The sequence below is a fragment of the Salvelinus namaycush genome, chromosome 16 (assembly GCF_016432855.1).
Source record: "Salvelinus namaycush isolate Seneca chromosome 16, SaNama_1.0, whole genome shotgun sequence".
NCBI lineage: Eukaryota > Metazoa > Chordata > Actinopteri > Salmoniformes > Salmonidae > Salvelinus > Salvelinus namaycush.
This window is the reverse complement of record NC_052322.1, coordinates 25,999,677-26,018,150: the sequence shown is the minus strand read 5'-3', so window position 1 is coordinate 26,018,150 and position 18,474 is coordinate 25,999,677. Positions and strand designations below refer to the sequence as shown.

General features: G+C 45.4%; 1 protein-coding gene across 1 annotated transcript; it reads right to left on the bottom strand.

Moving 5' to 3' along the window:
* Window positions 1-2,716: 2,716 nt before the first annotated feature.
* Window positions 2,717-6,723, bottom strand: LOC120060716 (OTU domain-containing protein 3-like). The gene is made up of 8 exons (XM_039010119.1): window positions 6,608-6,723; window positions 5,649-5,960; window positions 5,239-5,387; window positions 4,990-5,102; window positions 4,461-4,583; window positions 4,216-4,345; window positions 3,724-3,914; window positions 2,717-3,474 (listed from the first exon to the last, which is right to left on the bottom strand). The coding sequence occupies exons 2-8, from the start codon at window positions 5,855-5,857 to the stop codon at window positions 3,310-3,312; spliced, it is 1,080 nt and encodes a 359-aa protein (XP_038866047.1). The 5' UTR covers window positions 5,858-5,960; window positions 6,608-6,723; the 3' UTR covers window positions 2,717-3,309.
* Between the last annotated feature and the right edge of the window lie 11,751 nt (window positions 6,724-18,474).

Sequence of the window (18,474 nt, the reverse complement as noted above, 5' to 3'; positions counted from 1 at the left end):
ACTCCGTCTCATGCTACCACTAGAGTGAAAGCACCGCCAGCATTCAAAAGTGACCAAAACATCAGCCAGGAAGCATAGGAACTGAGAAGTGGTCTGTGGTCACCACCTGCAGAACCACTCCTTTATTGTGGGTGTCTTGCTAATTGCCTATAATTTCCACCTTTTGTCTATTCCATTTGCACAACAGCATGTGAAATTTATTGTCAATCAGTGTTGCTTCCTAAGTGGACAGTTTGATTTCACAGAAGTGTGATTGACTTGGAGTTACATTGTGTTGTTTAAGTGTTCCCTTTATTTGTTTGAGCAGTGTATATGGGGGATACAATCTTACCAGCTCTGCAGATTCTGCTGTGAGGAGGCAGAGTCATTAGATAATTTATTTTGGTATTGTCCATATGTAGCTCGTTTTTGGTCACAGGTCCAGGAATGGCTGAAGAATTGCAACATTTGCCTAGAATTAACGCTACAGATAGCAATACTGGGTGATTTGAAAAGCCCTTGTCAATCAATCAATAATATAATAATTATTTTAGCAAAAACAATTATTTTTAATTTACAATCTGTAGAAGCTATGAGAATAGAAAGGTTCAATTCTTTTGTGAAGCATCACAGCACAGTTGAAAAATATATGGCAAATAGAAATCCGAAATGGATGATGTTGAGAGATAGATGGGAGGGGTTGAATGGAGCTGAAGGGTGGGACTAATAACAAGATAAACAATGTAAAACATACGGGATCTGTAAAATGTATATAGGTATGGAACTTTTGTGAAGTAGCACAGTTACAAATAGAAATCAAACTGGATGGACATCAGAAATAGAGGAAGGACTAAGAACAAACAAGAGAGAACTATTGTAAAGTAGACTGTGTCTGTAAAATGTCTATAAGATGTATAAATTGAAGGTAAAAGCCGAAGTGTTTATTAGTTTACTCCAATTGGGGGAAGGGTGGTAGGGTTTGCGGGGAAATAATAATAAAGGTATATTCTTTTTTTTAAAGTATGTATGTCTATATAGGTATGTGTATATGTGTGTATGTATATATATATTTTCCCCCAAAATATATGGGGGATTGGAAATGATGCAGATAATTACATTGATGGAAGCAACATTCTTTCCGCAATATTAAGCTGATCCACCCCCCCCAAAAAAACAAAAAAACCTCCGCAGAACAACTCGTTAGAACCATCTTTGCTTCGGCGACGGTCTTACTTTTGCAATCAGACCGTCACTTACAGCTGCCGCTGAGAAAACAGGAGAGACTGAAGTATTAATACTAATTGCCTTGCAAATGTGAATTGCTGATTGCCTAGGAGAGGAGAAGCCACTCCCCCTCCAATACAGCCACTGATTACGAAAACAACAACAGTCACAAATTGCCCTGCTCCTTAATCCTGGTTTATGTGTCAACAATCATCTGCAATTAATAGCAGTCAGCAGTTCACACAGCAAGTAGGCTACTGGGAAGACAGGCAGCACTTAAAGTAGATGGCCCTAGCTAGCAAAAAGACAGTACTAGACAACAACAGTTGAAGACCAAAATTATACTTACCACTCCTGTAGATACAGTATCATGATAATGAGAAACTGACTAAACTGCCCTTAGTTGCTTACATAGAATTGATGTATTTCACAATGACATGTGTTTTATCTATTACATTGTTTTAATAATATAGCTAGCTGGTCTATTGCAGACTGGCAAGCCAGTATACATTTGTTTAAAGATAATTTTATTTATACAAGTGAAAATGCATTACAATAATGAAAATACAGTAGGCCTATAGCCTAACAAAATACTGTTTGACCTCTAGCCTTCTATTCACCTCAGAGCCTAAAACTTTTGATACATTTATGCTTCTCACACACGTTGCTCTCAAGACCTACATGCCACTAACCTTAACATCTGTACATTTCTCATGAAGAGGTACTCACCACCTTCCAGATTCAGAAAATAATTGGAGTGTATTAACCTCAATCCATAATAATCCATAATGGAGATTTTATTAATGCAACTGTGTTTTATGTTGGCAGTGTGGACCACTGATGATGTCATACTATGTCATAATATATGTACCCATGTTTTGACATCACACTACATAGAAAAGGGGAGGAGTCAGTCAGCATCCTGAACATTGATACTGCTCCTATCTACATTATCCATTGTGAAATGATCAGTTTTAAAAACATACATGCAATGATGAGTATTGGCCAAATGTTGGCCAAAATATCAGATAAAATTACAGTGCAACCTACAACAATATACGCTATCTTGTATAATCTATTGAGGACATCTATTGATTCAGTGATATGTAACTTTTTGTGCGACACAAGCAAATTCACAGCGAAATTTAAGTTATAGAGCTGTCATTCTCATTGAAAGCAAGTCAAAGAAGCGCTACATTTGTTCTATGTGCACTATTTATATGCTTCCCGGTCTGAAGTTTTGTTTTTGTGTACTTTTGCATACTTCAGTTTTGTACACCAGCTTCAAACAGCTTCAAACAGCTTGGTTATGGAAAAGATATTTCATAGCGGTTTAAATGGTACAATGATTCTCTACACTATACTACATTAAACTGAAATTACGCAAACTATTAGAATTTTTGCAAAAGGGAAATGGTGGAAGTGATTTCTGCATAATGCATCTTTAATCAAATCAAAAACAAACACCACAACCATTTAAGACAAGATATATAAAAAATATGAATAAATCAAATACTGTACAATTTTTCATTTATTGCCTCATTACATATCATACCAGACAGAGTGCATCACCATCATTCATCAGCAAATCTCCCAACTGAATAATTTCTTTAAGCTTGATTAATAATACTGTCTCTGCCATTAACCAGAAAATATCAATTATTTACATACTATATCAACTAAATCATTTCAGTATCGTTCACAAAACATTTCATTCTGTTTACAATGATGTCTCTTCCCGTTCCTTTCTTCTTCAGCTGGAATCAGAGAAATTCAACTCAAAACAAATGCAAAGAGGAGCCCAAGATGTACTGCATGGTCGTAGTGAAAAGCAGCCCTCATTCACCAGCATATAAAGAGTCTAGACAGTGTGTCTCTAAAAGAGGAAACTATGTACACCATCCTGGGTCACTATCAAACACCCTCATAATCAACCACAACCCCGAACACATTCACACACAACCTATAGGTAGGCACCATACATTTGCAAAGAAACTAAATGGTTTATGCAAGTCATCCAATGTGATTGAGATTGAAATTGATTCTGTGTGCAAAACATTGTAATCAGCCGCCCAGTATAGCTTTATTTGGCCATGCTCTGTCTGTCTATATACTAAGTGTATTTAGAGCTGGCACTAGAGTGACCGGCTCCGAGAGGTTCTGGTTTTGGTCAGGTGTTCCTTTGCTTTGAAGAACCTTCTGTCGATGTCTTTCCTCCTGTCGCTTTTTCTTTTCCAAGCGCTGCTGCTCTTTCCTCTGCTTGTTTGAAGCCTGAGAGGTGTAAAAAAAAAAAAAAAAAAACACAGGAGTCAAGATGAAAAGGAGGCAATTAAGTCCCTTCTCAAAGGAATAGAGAAATGCAGGTCAATTTAATTTGGAACTGGAATTGAAAGTCACAGACTCAGAATACTTATTCAGAATTGGAATTTGAGTGGAGAGTCATGGTGTAGTGGTTCCATACTTTCTGAATAAAATGTGTTAAAACATCTTAAAAATATTTATTTAAGAATTGCAATTTACCTTGGATTTGTGTATGTTGCCTCCACCTGGTGGTGGTTTGTGCTCACTGCACTCTGTCGCTGCCGGTCTACACGCTGAGCATGATCCAGAGGCACACTGGCCGTGACACACTTGGGCAGCTAGCTCAGAATCCACCAGCCACTCAGCGTTGATGGTGGCGGCACTCAGCTGAAATAGATTCTCCTCTTCACCTGAGAGACATGGCACACAATACACATGGGGTCAGTTGCAGTGAATATATTGCATCAGATGCTCCTGCTGATCATTATCAAATGTTTTTTGGATGGTAGCTCCCTCTAAAATCCCCAAAATAGTCAATAAACATCAGTTGTATTTACTAGCAATGTTTATTATACACGGTAGGTGTAGACTGCAGATGAATGAAAGTTTTATATGAGTTGGGGTTAGAAAAGGACCTAAAACCTGCCCAAAACAGCTAGTAGACACTGATAATCACACTGCACTGGGGGAGAAGACAGCAGGGACACTCACAGTTTGGGCCCCTGTTCTTCAGGGAACTTAGGATCACATTGTCCTCCTCGGAGGGGGTGGGCGAGGGGGCTTTCTGTCTGTCCCTCTGGCCGTCACCAAACTCACGCTGCACACTCGAATTATGAAGATTCTGGAAGGACACAAGAGAGGGGTAGGGGGAATAAGGAACATTTTATGAATAAGACTAATCCAATGGTTGAAATATTTGGGGGTGTGTTTTTAAATGAACCGCTTTTTTCCCGTACCTCTAAACGCAGCTGAGCAGGGCTCTCAGAGTTGTCACCGATTGGTCGTACACTGTCGTAATGGTCTCCATAGCGATAGGCAATGTGTAGCTCTCGGCCAACCAGCTTCTCAGAGCCATTTATCTGAATTGAGGAAACATAATGAGTAGGGCTTATCAATAGTGGTATTTCATACGGTCTGTTACATTAGAAGAGGACTTCGGCTTAAAATACAGTACAGTGTGCTACAATGTGGTCTACTGGTAGGACCACATATACCACCTGGCGACAGGGATTCATGCCTCTCTTCCCCAACTTTGTAAACTATGCCGTTCTATTATTTTCTACTACATCCCCATCCACTTTCCCATTCTTTCATGTAAATAAAAATGTAAAACATTTTTGGGGATTCCAATCTCCTTTCAAAACATATACATAAAATAAGTGTGAATTTCCCCTATTGTGCACTACTTTAGCTTTTATACAGCTATGTGTCTCTTGACAAAAGTAGTAAACTATATGGGCAATAGGGTGTCACTGAGGTTCCTACCTCCCACAGTGGGGTGTTGAGCTGATGAATGACCACCTTGAGCTGTTGACTACGGGCGAACGCCACGATGGCATCATTGCCAGCAAACGTACCAGGCTGGGAGAGGTTTGACACTGAGAGGAAGAAAACAGAGAAATATTAGTGACAAGATCTTTAAAGACACACTCTCCAGGATGACTGGCATACCATCAAAAACTTGGGCATCCCACAACATTTTCACATGGAAATAGCATTTGGTTTCTATCTTACAATGCTGTGCGAAGGGCACATCATCCTCCACAAAGGGCTCAAAGTCCTGCTGGTGTGCCATCATGTACTGCACAGTCTCCTGGCGCAGGCGCTGGTGTCCTCGAGAGTGTCCCTCCAATTGGTCACCCAGAGCCCGGAACAGGCAGTTACTATAGGATGGACACACAGTATTAGTCAACGTTGTAACAGCCATTTATAAGAGCACTTTGATTGCATTCCATGCTGACTACATTTCAGATGCTGCATTGCATCAACCAATGGTTGCGTGCCATGTCATCGATTACACAGTCGGGCATCAAATTGCTAGATCATATAATATGTGGTTAGCTGATATACTAAATACCTATCCAGGCATTTATAGGTCTGCCAGGTGTCTGCAATGTCTGCAATGTTCTCTCTCTGAATCTTACCCATCTCCAGGCACCTCTCTCAGTTTGAGCCCCAGCGCTTGGAGCTGGTTGGAGAAGCTGACAAACTCCTCTCCCTCGTCCCCGTCCTGGGGCCGGTTCTTGCGGTCCTTGGCGATTGCCCTGCGCGTGACCCGCTCATCCCGCTTTCGCTCCGCATCACACTTTCTGTTGCTGCCACGCAGTGGCTTTCCTGTCTGCTTCCTAGACATGGCTGCCCTGCCTACAGACACAGATCTCTACAGATACAAGTAGATATCTCTCTCTGTCACTCACTGGCAAATGTAGTTGGGTTACTTCCACACAGGTGGAATCCTGTGTTTCAGAAAGAAAAGTGAAAGAATAGAGATGAGGAGAGTTTGAATGTTACTTAGATGAGCTACGTGTGACAACTTAGTTACTTCCACATTTCACTGACACTGATTGGTACAGTAGCCAGCTACAAAAATATGGTTAGTATTAGCTAGTTGTTACACAGTCAATTTAGTCAGTTGATATACGTGACACAGCATGCAATTGCAACTCTACATGGGTTAGCTAATTATCTACAATGTGATAAGGACAACCAAATATATCTACTGACCAGTTGCATTAGCGTGGTGTCTAATGCCGTAGCTGTCATGCTAGCTAGCTGGTAGATCTGGCATCCTGAATAACAGCAACAGCTGATAGGGTTTGATTTCGACTAGCTAGAGAGAGAGCCTACTGTACTGGCCAGTTTTGACGTAAGCTAGCTAGCTAATTATATCGGATAAGTAACTGGTTAACTAGCAACTGTTATGCTAGCTGGATATGACTGCTAGTTAGGTTGGTTAGCCGACTACTTAGTTAGTTAGCTAACGTTAGGTAGTTTACAAAAGTCAGCGGTTAATGCTAATAGCGTTCTCATTGATTTGGAGTTAAACACAACAGTGATTAAATGTCAAGCAACCAGAATATAAGGAACGTAACAAGTTACTCACATTCTACAGGGTGCATCCAATGGTACGCAAACCACGTCCTATACGGTAGTACGTTCTTTTTTTAACTAAAGATCTGGCTCATGAGTTTGTTTACAAATCATGTTTAGCACTTCCGGGACTCGTCGTAAGAGTACGGAAGCCTGAGAGCATCCTACTTTATATATTACCGTCCAAATTCATAACTGTCAACGAAATACAATACGTACCCTTTTATTAAAAATCCTATCAATTTGTAAAACGTTTAGCTCACCTTAAAACCCCTACTTTCAACTGTCTTGAGAAATGTTCATTACTTGAATTTCACTAAGCAAGAATGGTGTAGCTAATGTTGGGAAAAATAGGGAACAAAGTAGAGCATTTTTACAGGGAAGGATGACCACTTGGTAGTGGTCATTGTATAGGCCTAATTCACTATCTTTACGACATTTACATAATAGTCATTGTGCAGACTAAGCCTACTTATTAAAATTGGTTATGGTTAAGTTCAGAACAAGCTTTCTGTGCTATAAGAAAGTGTTGCATGTCTATCAACTGAGATATGAAAACAGCTGGTACATGACGATCAACAGTTATCAAGTCAACAAGCTCTGAATTATGTTAATGTCTGAAATCTGTGTCTTTCAGTGTATGACTCAAGATAAAGTGGGAGGGTGTGTTATGTGTTGTAAAGGGAAAAGACTGCACTTTATTATCACTCTCTTTTCTCCTCTCCTCCATTCTCCTCTTAAAAATCGGTTATATTTTGAAACACCACAATGCAGGCCCTCTTCTCCAATTCGCTCCTCCTTATGACAGAATGCAGTTGGAAAGAGTTGTGTGGAGGAGGAGTGGGTTGAGGAGGACAGAGAGTGTTTGCTGTGTAGAATTCTATCAGACAGTGTCAAAGAAGTCGCCTCAGGGCCTAAAAATGCATCAGCAGGCATTGAAAGGAAATAAGAATATATAGATAACAAAAACAAGAAAACACAGTCAAGTAAATACCTTCCCAGTTGTAATAAAGATTTGTATTAGAAACTACAACGATGTGTTCTGGTTTACATGGTACGAATGTATTTGCTTGTATTTGTTTATGCACTGACATCTTGTACATAAAACAGCTACCTGCTTTGTTTAAATTCCCATATGAAGGGACGACCTATACCTGCTCTACTCATTACCTTAGTCTTATACGAGGAGGTAAGGATCAACAACAAGGTTAACATGATGCCCCTTTGACTAAGTGTAGCCTACATAGTTTATTGTTAATCTACAACCCTCATCTCAGCAAATAGTGTACATTACTGAAGTACATTCATTCTAGTACATACAGTCTGAACACACTTTACAGAGAAGTACAATTTATAAATAAAAACAATAAGAACACCTGCTCTTTACATAGACTGACATGGTGAATCCAGGTGAAAGCTGTGATCACTTATTGATGTCACTTGGAAAATCCAGTTCAATACGTGTAGATGAAGGAGAGGAGGCAGATAAAATAAGGATTTAGTGTACCATTCAGAGGGTGAAAGGGCAAGACAAAAAATGTAAGTGCCTTTGAACAGGGTATGGTAGTAGGTGCCAGGTGCACTAGGTTGTGTAAAGAACTGCAACGCTGGGGTGTTCCTAATGTTTGGTATACTCAGTGTGTGTATGTATATACCGTACCAGTCAAAGGTTTGGACACATCTACTCATTCAAGGGTTTTTATTTATTTTTACTATGTTCTACATTGTAGAATAATAGTGAGACATTAACACTTTTAAGCCACCCTTTGCCTTGATGACAGCTTTGCACTCTCTTGGCATTCTCTCAACCAGCTTCATGAGGAATGCTTTTCCAACAGTCTTAAAGGAGTTCCCACGTATGCTGAGCACTTGTTGGCTGCTTTTCCTTCACTCTGCGGTCCAACTCATCCCAAACCATCACAATTGGGTTGAGGTCAGGTGATTGCGGAGGCGAGGTCATCTGATGCCGCACTCCATCACTCTCCTTGGTCAAATAGCCTTTACACAGCCTGGAGGTGTGTTTTGGGTCATTGTCCTGTTGAAAAACAAATGATTGTCCCACTAAGCACAAAGCAGATGGGATGGCGTATCACTGCAGAATGATGTGGTAGCCATGCTGGTTAAGTGTGCCTTGAATTCTAAATAAATCACAGACAGTGTCACCAGCAAAGCACCACCATACCATCACGCTTCCTCCTCCATACTTCACGGTGGGAACCATACATGCGGAGAGCATCCGTTCACCTATTCTGCGTCTCACAAAGACACGGTGTTTAGAACCAAAAATCTCAAATTTGGACTCATCAGACCAAAGGACAGATTTCCACTGGTCTAATGTCCATTGCTCGTGTTTCTTGGCCCATGCAAGTCTCTTCTTCTTATTGGTGTCCTTTAGTTGTGGTTTCTTTGCAGCAATTCGACCATGAAGGCCTGATTCATGCAATCTCATTCGAACAGTTGATGTTGAGATGTGTCTGTTACTTGAATGCTGTGAAGCATTTAATTGGTCTGCAACCTGAGGTGCAGTTAACTCTAATGAACGTATCCTCTACAGCAGAGGTAACTCTGGGACTTCCTTTCCTGTGGCAGTCCTCATTAGAGCCAGTTTCATCATAGAGCTTGATGGTTTTTGTGACTGTACTTGAAGAAACTTTCAAAGTTCTTGAAATTTTCCGCATTGACTGACCTTCATGTCTTAAAAAGTAATGATGGACTGAATGAAACCAAACATTAGGAACACTGATATATACCACTGAGTGGTATATGTCATACCTGATATACGTATATACACTGCTCAAAAAAATAAAGGGAACACTAAAATAACACATCCTAGATCTGAATGAATGAAATATTCTTATTAAATACTTTTTTCTTTACATAGTTGAATGTGCTGACAACAAAATCACACAAAAATTATCAATGGAAATCAAATTTATCAACCCATCGAGGTCTGGATTTGGAGTCACACTCAAAATTAAAGTGGAAAACCACACTACAGGCTGATCCAACTTTGATGTAATGTCCTTAAAACAAGTCAAAATGAGACTCAGTAGTGTGTGTGGCCTCCACGTGCCTGTATGACCTCCCTACAACACCTGGGCATGCTCCTGATGAGGTGGCGGATGGTCTCCTGAGGGATCTCCTCCCAGACCTGGACTAAAGCATCCGCCAACTCCTGGACAGTCTGTGGTGCAACGTGGCGTTGGTGGATGGAGCGAGACATGATGTCCCAGATGTGCTCAATTGGATTCAGGTCTGGGGAACGGGCGGGCCAGTCCATAGCATCAATGCCTTCCTCTTGCAGGAACTGCTGACACACTCCAGCCACATGAGGTCTAGCATTGTCTTGCATTAGGAGGAACCCAGGGCCAACCGCACCAGCATATGGTCTCACAAGGGGTCTGAGGATCTCATCTCGGTACCTAATGGCAGTCAGGCTACCTCTGGCGAGCACATGGAGGGCTGTGCGGCCCCCCAAAGAAATGCCACCCCACACCATGACTGACCCACCGCCAAACCGGTCATGCTGGAGGATGTTGCAGGCAGCAGAACGTTCTCCACGGCGTCTCCAGACTCTGTCACGTCTGTCACATGTGCTCAGTGTGAACCTGCTTTCATCTGTGAAGAGCACAGGGTGCCAGTGGCGAATTTGCCAATCTTGGTGTTCTCTGGCAAATGCCAAACATCCTGCACGGTGTTGGGCTGTAAGCACAACCCCCACCTGTGGACGTCGGGCCCTCATACCACCCTCATGGAGTCTGTTTCTGACCGTTTGAGCAGACACATGCACATTTGTGGCCTGCTGGAGGTCATTTTGCAGGGCTCTGGCAGTGCTCCACCTGCTCCTCCTTGCACAAAGGCGGAGGTAGCGGTCCTGCTGCTGGGTTGTTGCCCTCCTACGGCCTCCTCCACGTCTCCTGATGTACTGGCCTGTCTCCTGGTAGCGCCTCCATGCTCTGGACACTACGCTGACAGACACAGCAAACCTTCTTGCCACAGCTCGCATTGATGTGCCATCCTGGATGAGCTGCACTACCTGAGCCACTTGTGTGGGTTGTAGACTCCGTCTCATGCTACCACTAGAGTGAAAGCACCGCCAGCATTCAAAAGTGACTAAAACATCAGCCAGGAAGCATAGGAACTGAGAAGTGGTCTGTGGTCACCACCTGCAGAACCACTCCTTTATTGGGGGTGTCTTGCTAATTGCCTATAATTTCCACCTGTTGTCTATTCCATTTGCACAACAGCATGTGAAATTTATTGTCAATCAGTGTTGCTTCCTAAGTGGACAGTTTGATTTCACAGAAGTGTGATTGACTTGGAGTTACATTGTGTTGTTTAAGTGTTCCCTTTATTTTTTTGAGCAGTGTATATTGTCTGCATCTGGGTCTTACCTTCATACCTGATATATATATATCAGGTATGAAGGTAAGACCCTGACGCAGACAACGTCGAATTAACAAAAATGTAATAATCCAACAGGGGCACGCAATAGACAGGTCAAGGCAGGCAGGGGTCAGAAAACCAGAGGTAGGGCAACGGTACCGAACAGCAGGCAGGCTCAGTGTCAGGGTAGGCAGAGGTAAATAATCCAGAGGGAGGGGCAAAGGTACAGGTCGGTAGGCAGGCTCAGGCTCAGAGGCAGGCAGAGTGATCTGGCAGGCAGGCAGGCTCAGAGTCAGGACAAGCAAGGGTCAAAACCAGGAGGGCGAGAAAAAAGAGAGACTGGGAAAGACAGGGGCTGAGAACAAAACGCTGGTTGACTTGACAAACAAGACGAAGTGGCAACAGACAAACAGAACACAGGTATAAATACACAGGGGATAATGGGGAAGATGGGCGACACCTGGACGGGGGTGGAGACAATCGCAAGGACAGGTGAAACAGATCAGGGTGTGACAGTACCCCCCCCCCCCCGGGTCCAGGATGTCCGGGGTGTCAACGTTGAAAATCTGCGATGAGGCCTGGGTCCAGGATGTCCCTGGTGTGAACCCAGCACATCTCCCCCGGCCATAATCCTCCCAGTCAACCAGGTACTGGAACCCCCTGCCCCGATGTTGAACCTTCAGGAGACGCCTCACCGTGTAAGCCGGTTGGCCGTCGATGAGACGGTGGAGAAGGGTGGGGCTGGAAACAGGAAACAAAGGGCTGTAAGACATAGGTTTGACTCTGGACACATGAAAGGTGGGATGTATACGAAGGGTACGGGGCAACAGAAGATGAACAGCAGAGGGGCTAATAATCTTGGAGATGGGAAATGGGCCGTAAAACCGGGGGGAGAGTTTGCGGGATTCCACCCGGAGCGGCAGATCCCGGGGGGATAGCCATACCTTCTGCCTGAGACGATGCCGGGGAACCGGGGACTGATGGCGATCCGCTTGTCGTCGATACCTGGAGGTGGTCTTGAGGAGGGCCGATGGTCCCTCCTCCAGGTACGACGACAGCGGTGGACAAACATCTGGTTAGAAGGTACGCTGACCTCTTCCTCCTGCTCGGAAAGAGTGGGGGCTGATACCTCAGAGAACACTAAAACAGAGATAGGCCCGTTGCAGAGCAGGCAAGGGTGTTGCAGGCGTACTCGACCCACACCAGCTGCTGGCTCTAGGAGGTGTGGTTGCAGAGTAGTCTCAAGATCCTGATTGGCTCTCTCCGACTGGCCATTGGACTGGGGGTGGAACCCAGAGGACAGGCTGGCCGATGACCCAATGAGGGCGCAGAACACCTTTCAGAACCGGGATGAGAACTGAGGCCCCAAATCGGAGACCATGTCCACGGGCAGTCCTTGGATCCGGAAGATGTGCTGGGCCGTCTCCTTGGCCGAGGGTAGTTTGGGGAGAGGAATGAAGTGAGCGGCCTTGGAAAACCAGTCAACTACAGTCACGATGGCAGTGTTGCCCTCAGACGGGGGAGATCCGTGATTAAATCCAGGGATATTTTGGACCAGGGTCGGGGAGGAACAGGCAGTGCCGAGGAGTCTTATTCTGAGCACAGACTGTACAGGCAGAGACAAATGCGGCGACATCCGGAACCATCGTAAGCCACCAAAAGCGTTGTCGCACGAAGGCCAGGGTCCGACGGGAGCCCGGGTGGCAGGAAAATCTGGAGCAATGGGCCCACTTCAGGACCGCAGAGCGGACAGCATCAGGCACTAACATCCGATTATCAGGCCCACCCCAGAGTTTGGCTGGGACCGCTGCACCTCCCGAACCTGTTTCCCTATACCCCAGTTGAGTGCCATCACCAGGAACGAGGTGGGAAGGATGGTCCCGGGCTCCGGGGTGGTACCCGTGGGGCTATAGCGGCGGGACAGTGCATCCGGCTTGACATTCTTGGATCCCGGCCGGTACGAGAGGGAAAAGTTGAACCGTGTGAACAGCAGGGCCCATCTGGCTTGCCTGGAGTTGAGGCGCTTGGTGGTGCGGAGATACTCCAGGTTCTTGTGGTCGGTCCACACGATGAATGGGTGTTCCGCCCCCTCCAGCCAGTGCCTCCATTCCTCCAACGCCATCTTCACCACGAGAAGCTCACAATTCCCCACATCGTACTTTTTTTCCGTGGCGTTGAGGCAGTGGGAGAAGAAGGCTCAAGGATGTAGCTTGAGGTCCAGTGCAGAACGCTGGGACAGGACAGCCCCCACTCCGACATCAGAAGCTTCGGCCTCCACCACAAACTTACGCAAAGGGTCCGGATGAACCAAGATGGGAGCTGTGGTGAAACGATGTTTGAGGTCCCGGGAACGCCCGGTCATTAGCTGGAGACCATGTGAACGGAACCTTGGGCGAGGTGAGTGCAGACAGGGGGGAAGACATGGTGCTGTAACCCCGGATAAAGCGGTGATAGAAGTTGGCAAACCCCAGGAAGCGTTGCAGCTGCACCCTGGAAGTAGGCTGGGGCCAATCCATCACCGCTCTCACCTTCATGGGATCCATTTGCACACGCCCTGCGGCGATGATGAGACCCAGAAATGTGATGTGGAATGATGGAACTTGCACTTCTCTGCATTTACAAACAGCTGGTTCTCCAGGAGGCGTTGGAGAACCTGTCGGATGTGGAGCACATGTTCTTGGGTGGAACGGGAGAAGATGAGGATCGCATTGAAGTAGACGAAAACGAACCGGTTCAACATGTAGCGGAGAACATCATTGACCAGAGCCTGGAACACAGCAGGGGCGTTGGTAAGGCCAACAGGCATGACCAGATACTCGTAGTGACCGCTGACCATGTTGAAGGCGGTTTTTCACTCATCCTCTTCCCGTATCCGCACCAGGTGGTAGCCGTTCCGTAGATCCAGCTTGGAAAACACAGTGGTCCCCTGGAGCGGCTCGAAGGCTGAGGAGATGAGTGGTAGCAGTTCTTCACTGTTATGTCCTTGAGAGCCTGGTAGTCGATGCACGGGCGCATTGTGTCCTTCTTCTCCACAAAAGGAACCCTGCGCCAGTGGGAGAAGAAGAAGGACGGATGAATCCTGTAGCAAGGGAGTCCCTGATGTAGGTCTCCATCGCCTTGGTCTCTGGTCCCGACAGAGAGTACAGTCGTCCCCGTGGCGGAGTCGTGCTAGGGAGAAGGTCAATCCCACAGTCATAAGGTCAGTGCGGCGGGAGCGAAGTGGCCGGGCCTTGCTGAACAATTCCGGAGGTACTGGTACTCCGCGGGAATGGCGGAGAGGTCCAGGGCACCTTCCGAGCCCCCGGGAAGACGTCCCGGGGCAGGTTGTGCTGACATCAGGCAATGGGCGTGGCAGAACAGGTTCCAGCCCAAGACGGCACCAGTAGACCAGTTCATTTGGGGATTGTGTCGCTGGAGTCAGGAGAATCTCAATACCACAGGAATCTGAGGGGACTTGATGAGCAGGAACTGGATAGCCTCATTGAGGTTCCCTGACACACATAGGTTGATGGGAGCGTTGTTGTGGGTGACTCGGCCTATAGGAAGTGGTGACTTCGGCAAACCTCGGGGCAGGTAGGGAAGCCTCGGGTTCTCTCGGCAATGAGACCGCCGGAGACTTCAAGGATGATTCGAAGGCAAGGGTAGGATCCCTGGGCGTGCGAGCAAAATCCAATTTCCTCTCCCTCCATTGTTCCCGTAATTGCCCATCGATATGGATGGTCAAAGCGATGAGCTCATCCTTGACTTCCTCAGAGACGCCGTGAAGGAACATATTGAACAGTGCCTCTTGATTCCAAGCACTCTCCGCTGCCAACGTGCGGAAATCCACCGCATAATCAGCTACACTGCGGGAGTCCTGCCGAAGCTGGATTAGCTTCCAGGCAGCCTCTCGCCCGAAGAACGGGACATGAAAAACCTGACTCACTTCTCCCACGAACCCCTCCAGACTACTGCATATGACCGACTGTTGTTCCCACACGGTAGTAGCCCAGGTGAGAGCCCTCCCGGACATCAGAGTGATGAGGTAGGCTATCTTGGAGCGATCCGAGGGGAAGGAGGAGCGCTGAAGCTTGAAGCTCGAAGACGAGGGTACACTGAGCTAGGAACGCCCGACAGGTGCTCAGCTTTCCATTGAAGCGCTCCGGAGGATGTAAGCTGGGCTCCCGAGAAGGTGGAGTGACTGATGACACAGCGCAGCTAGCAGCTGAGTCTCAGAGGAGCTGTGGGGTTACCACTGTGGTAGGCGGCCTCCCAGACAACCCGTGGAATTACTCCAGCAAACTTTCCAACGCCCGGTTATGGCATTCAGTCAAAGTTTGGACCTCCTCCACAAGGCAGCGAAGCAATTCCTTGTGCCTACCAATGGTGGCTCCCTGGGTGGAGATAACGTTGAGCAGCTGGCCCGGGTCTGCTGTCATGGCCAGTTCGTGCTATCAGGTATGAAGGTAAAGCCCAGATGCAGACAACGTCGAATTAACAATAGTTTAATGATCCAACAAGGGCAGGCAATAGACAGGTCAAGGCAGGCAGGGGTCAGAAAACCAGAGATGGAGCAACAATACCGGACGGCAGGCAGCCTCATGGTCAGGGTAGGCAGAGGTCAATAATCCAGAGGTGGGGCAAAGGTTCAGGTCGGCAGGCAGGCTCAGGGTCAGGGGCAGGCAGAGTGGTCAGGCAGGCGGGCTCAGAGTCAGGACAGGCAAGGGTCAAAACCAGGAGGGTGGAGACAATCATAAAGACAGGTGAAACAGATCAGTATGTGTGTATATATATATATATATATATATATATATATATATATATATATATATATATATATATATACAGTTGACGTCGGAAGTTTACATACACTTAGGTTGGAGTCATTAAAACTTGTTTTTCAACCACTCCACCATTTTCATGTCAACAAACTATAGTTTTGGCAAGTCGGTTATGACATCTACTTTGTGCATGACAAGTAATTTTTCCAATAATTGTTTACAGACAGATTATTTCACTTATAATTCACTGTATCACAATTCCAGTGGGTCAGAAGTTTGCATACACTAAGTTGACTGTGCCTTAAAACAGCTTGGAAATTCCAGAAAATTATGTCATGGCTTTAGAAGCCTCTGATAGGCTAATTGACATGATTTGAGTCAATTGGAGGTATACCTGTGGATGAATTTCAAGGCCTACTTTCAAACTCAGTGCCTCTTTGCTTGACATCATGGGAAAATCAAAAGAAAATCAAAAGAAAATTGTAGACCTCCACAAGTCTGGTACATCCTTGGGAGCAATTTCCAAACGCCTGAAGGTACCACGTTCATCTGTACAAACAATAGTACGCAAGTATAAACACCATGGGATCACGCAGCCATCATACCCTTCAGGTATGTTCTGTCTCCTAGAGATGAACGTACTTTGGTGCGAAAAGTGCAAATCAATCCCAGAACAACAGCAAAGGACCTTGTGAAGATGCTGGAGGAAACAGGTACAAAAGTATCAATATCCACAGTAAAACGAGTCCTATATCGACATAACCTGAAAGGCCGCTTAGCAAGGAAGAAGCCACTGCTCCAAAACCGCCATAAAAAAACAGACTACGGTTTGCAACTGCACATGGGGATAAAGATTGTACTTTTTGGAGAAATGTCCTCCGGTCTGATGAAACAAAAATATAACTGTTTGGCCATAATGACCATAGTTATTCGTTAAAGCTTGGTCGCAAATGCGTCTTCCAAATGGACAATGACCCCAAGCACACTTCCAAAGTTGTGGCAAAATGGCTTAAGGACAACCAAGTCAAGGTATTGGAGTGGCCATCACAAAGCCCTGACCTCAATACCATAGAAAATTTGTGGGCAGAACTGAAAAAAGCGTGTGGGAGCAAGGAGGCCTACAAACCTGCCTCAGTTACACCAGCTCTGTCTAGAGGAATGGGCCAAAATTCACCCAACTTATTGTGGGAAGGTTGTGGAAGGCTACCCGAAACGTTTGATCCAAATTGAACAATTTAAAGGCAATGCTACCAAACACTAATTGAGCGTATGTAAACTTCTGACCCACTGGGAATGTGAAAAGCTGAAATAAATAATTCTCTCTACTATTATTCTGACATTTCACATTCTTAGAATAAAGTGGTGATCCTATCTGACCTAAAACAGGGAATTTTGACTTGGATTAAATGTCAGGAATTGTGAAAAACTGAGGTTAAATGTATTTGGCTAAAGTGTATGTAAACTTCCGACTTCAACTCTCTCTCTCTCTCTCTCTCTCTCTCTCTCTCTCTCTCTCGATATATATATATATATGTATAAACTCAGCAAAAAAAGAAACGTCCCTTTTTCAGGACCCTGTCTTACAAAGATAATTCGTAAAAATCCAAAGTAATTTGTGCACCTTTGGAACGGTCATTAAGACAGTAACAGTTTAACGACGGTAGGCAATTAAGGTCACAGTTATGAAAACTTAGTACACTAAAGAGGCCTTTCTACTGACTCTGAAAAACACCAAAAGAAAGATGCCCAGGGTCCCTGAATCATCTGCGTAAACGTGCCTTAGGCATGCTGCAAGGAGGCATGAGGACTGCAGATGTGGCCAGGGCAAAAAATTGCAATGTCCGTACTGTGAGAAGCCTAAGGCAGAGCTACAGGGAGACAGGACGGATAGCTGATCGTCCTCGCAGTGGAAGACCACGTGTAACAACACCTGCACAGTACATGATGTTCGGTACATCTGAACATCAAACCTGCGGGACAGGTACAGAATGGCAACAACAACTGCCCGAGTTACACCAGGAACGCACAATCCCTTCATCAGTGCTCAGACTGTCCGCAATAGGCTGAGAGAGGCTGTACTGAGGGCTTGTAGGCCTATTGTAAGGCAGGTCCTCACCAGACATCACCGGCAACAACGTCGCCTATGGGTACAAACCCACCGTCGCTGGACCAGACAGGATGCCAGTTTTTCTGGTTCAGGCTAGGCCCCTTAGTTCCAGTGAAGGGAAATAGCAATGTTAATGCCTATGACTTTGGAATGAGATGTTCGACGAGCAGGTATCCACATGCTTTTGGTCACTTTTCTGCAGGTAGCCTAGTGGTTAGAGCGTTGGGCCAGTAACCAAAAGGTTGCTAGGTCGAGTCCCCGAGCTGCCAAGGTAAGAATCTGTTCTGCCCCAGAACAAGGCAGTTAACCCACTGTTCCTAGGCCATCATTGTAAATGTCGTTTGGCCTGATATGGTTCTCAATCAGAGGCAGGTGTTTGTCATTGTCTCTGATTGGGAACCATATTTAGGTAGCCTGTTTTGTCTTTTGGTTTGTGAGTGTTTGTTTCCGTGTCAGTGTTTGTCGCCACACGGTACTGTTTCGTTTGATCATCGTTTATTGTTTTTGTTCCTGTGTTCAGTTTTTGGATTTTTATTAAAGACATGAACACTTACCATGCTGCGCTTTGGTCCGATCCTTCTACCACCACAGACGATCGTTACAAAATAAGAATTTGTTCTTAATTGA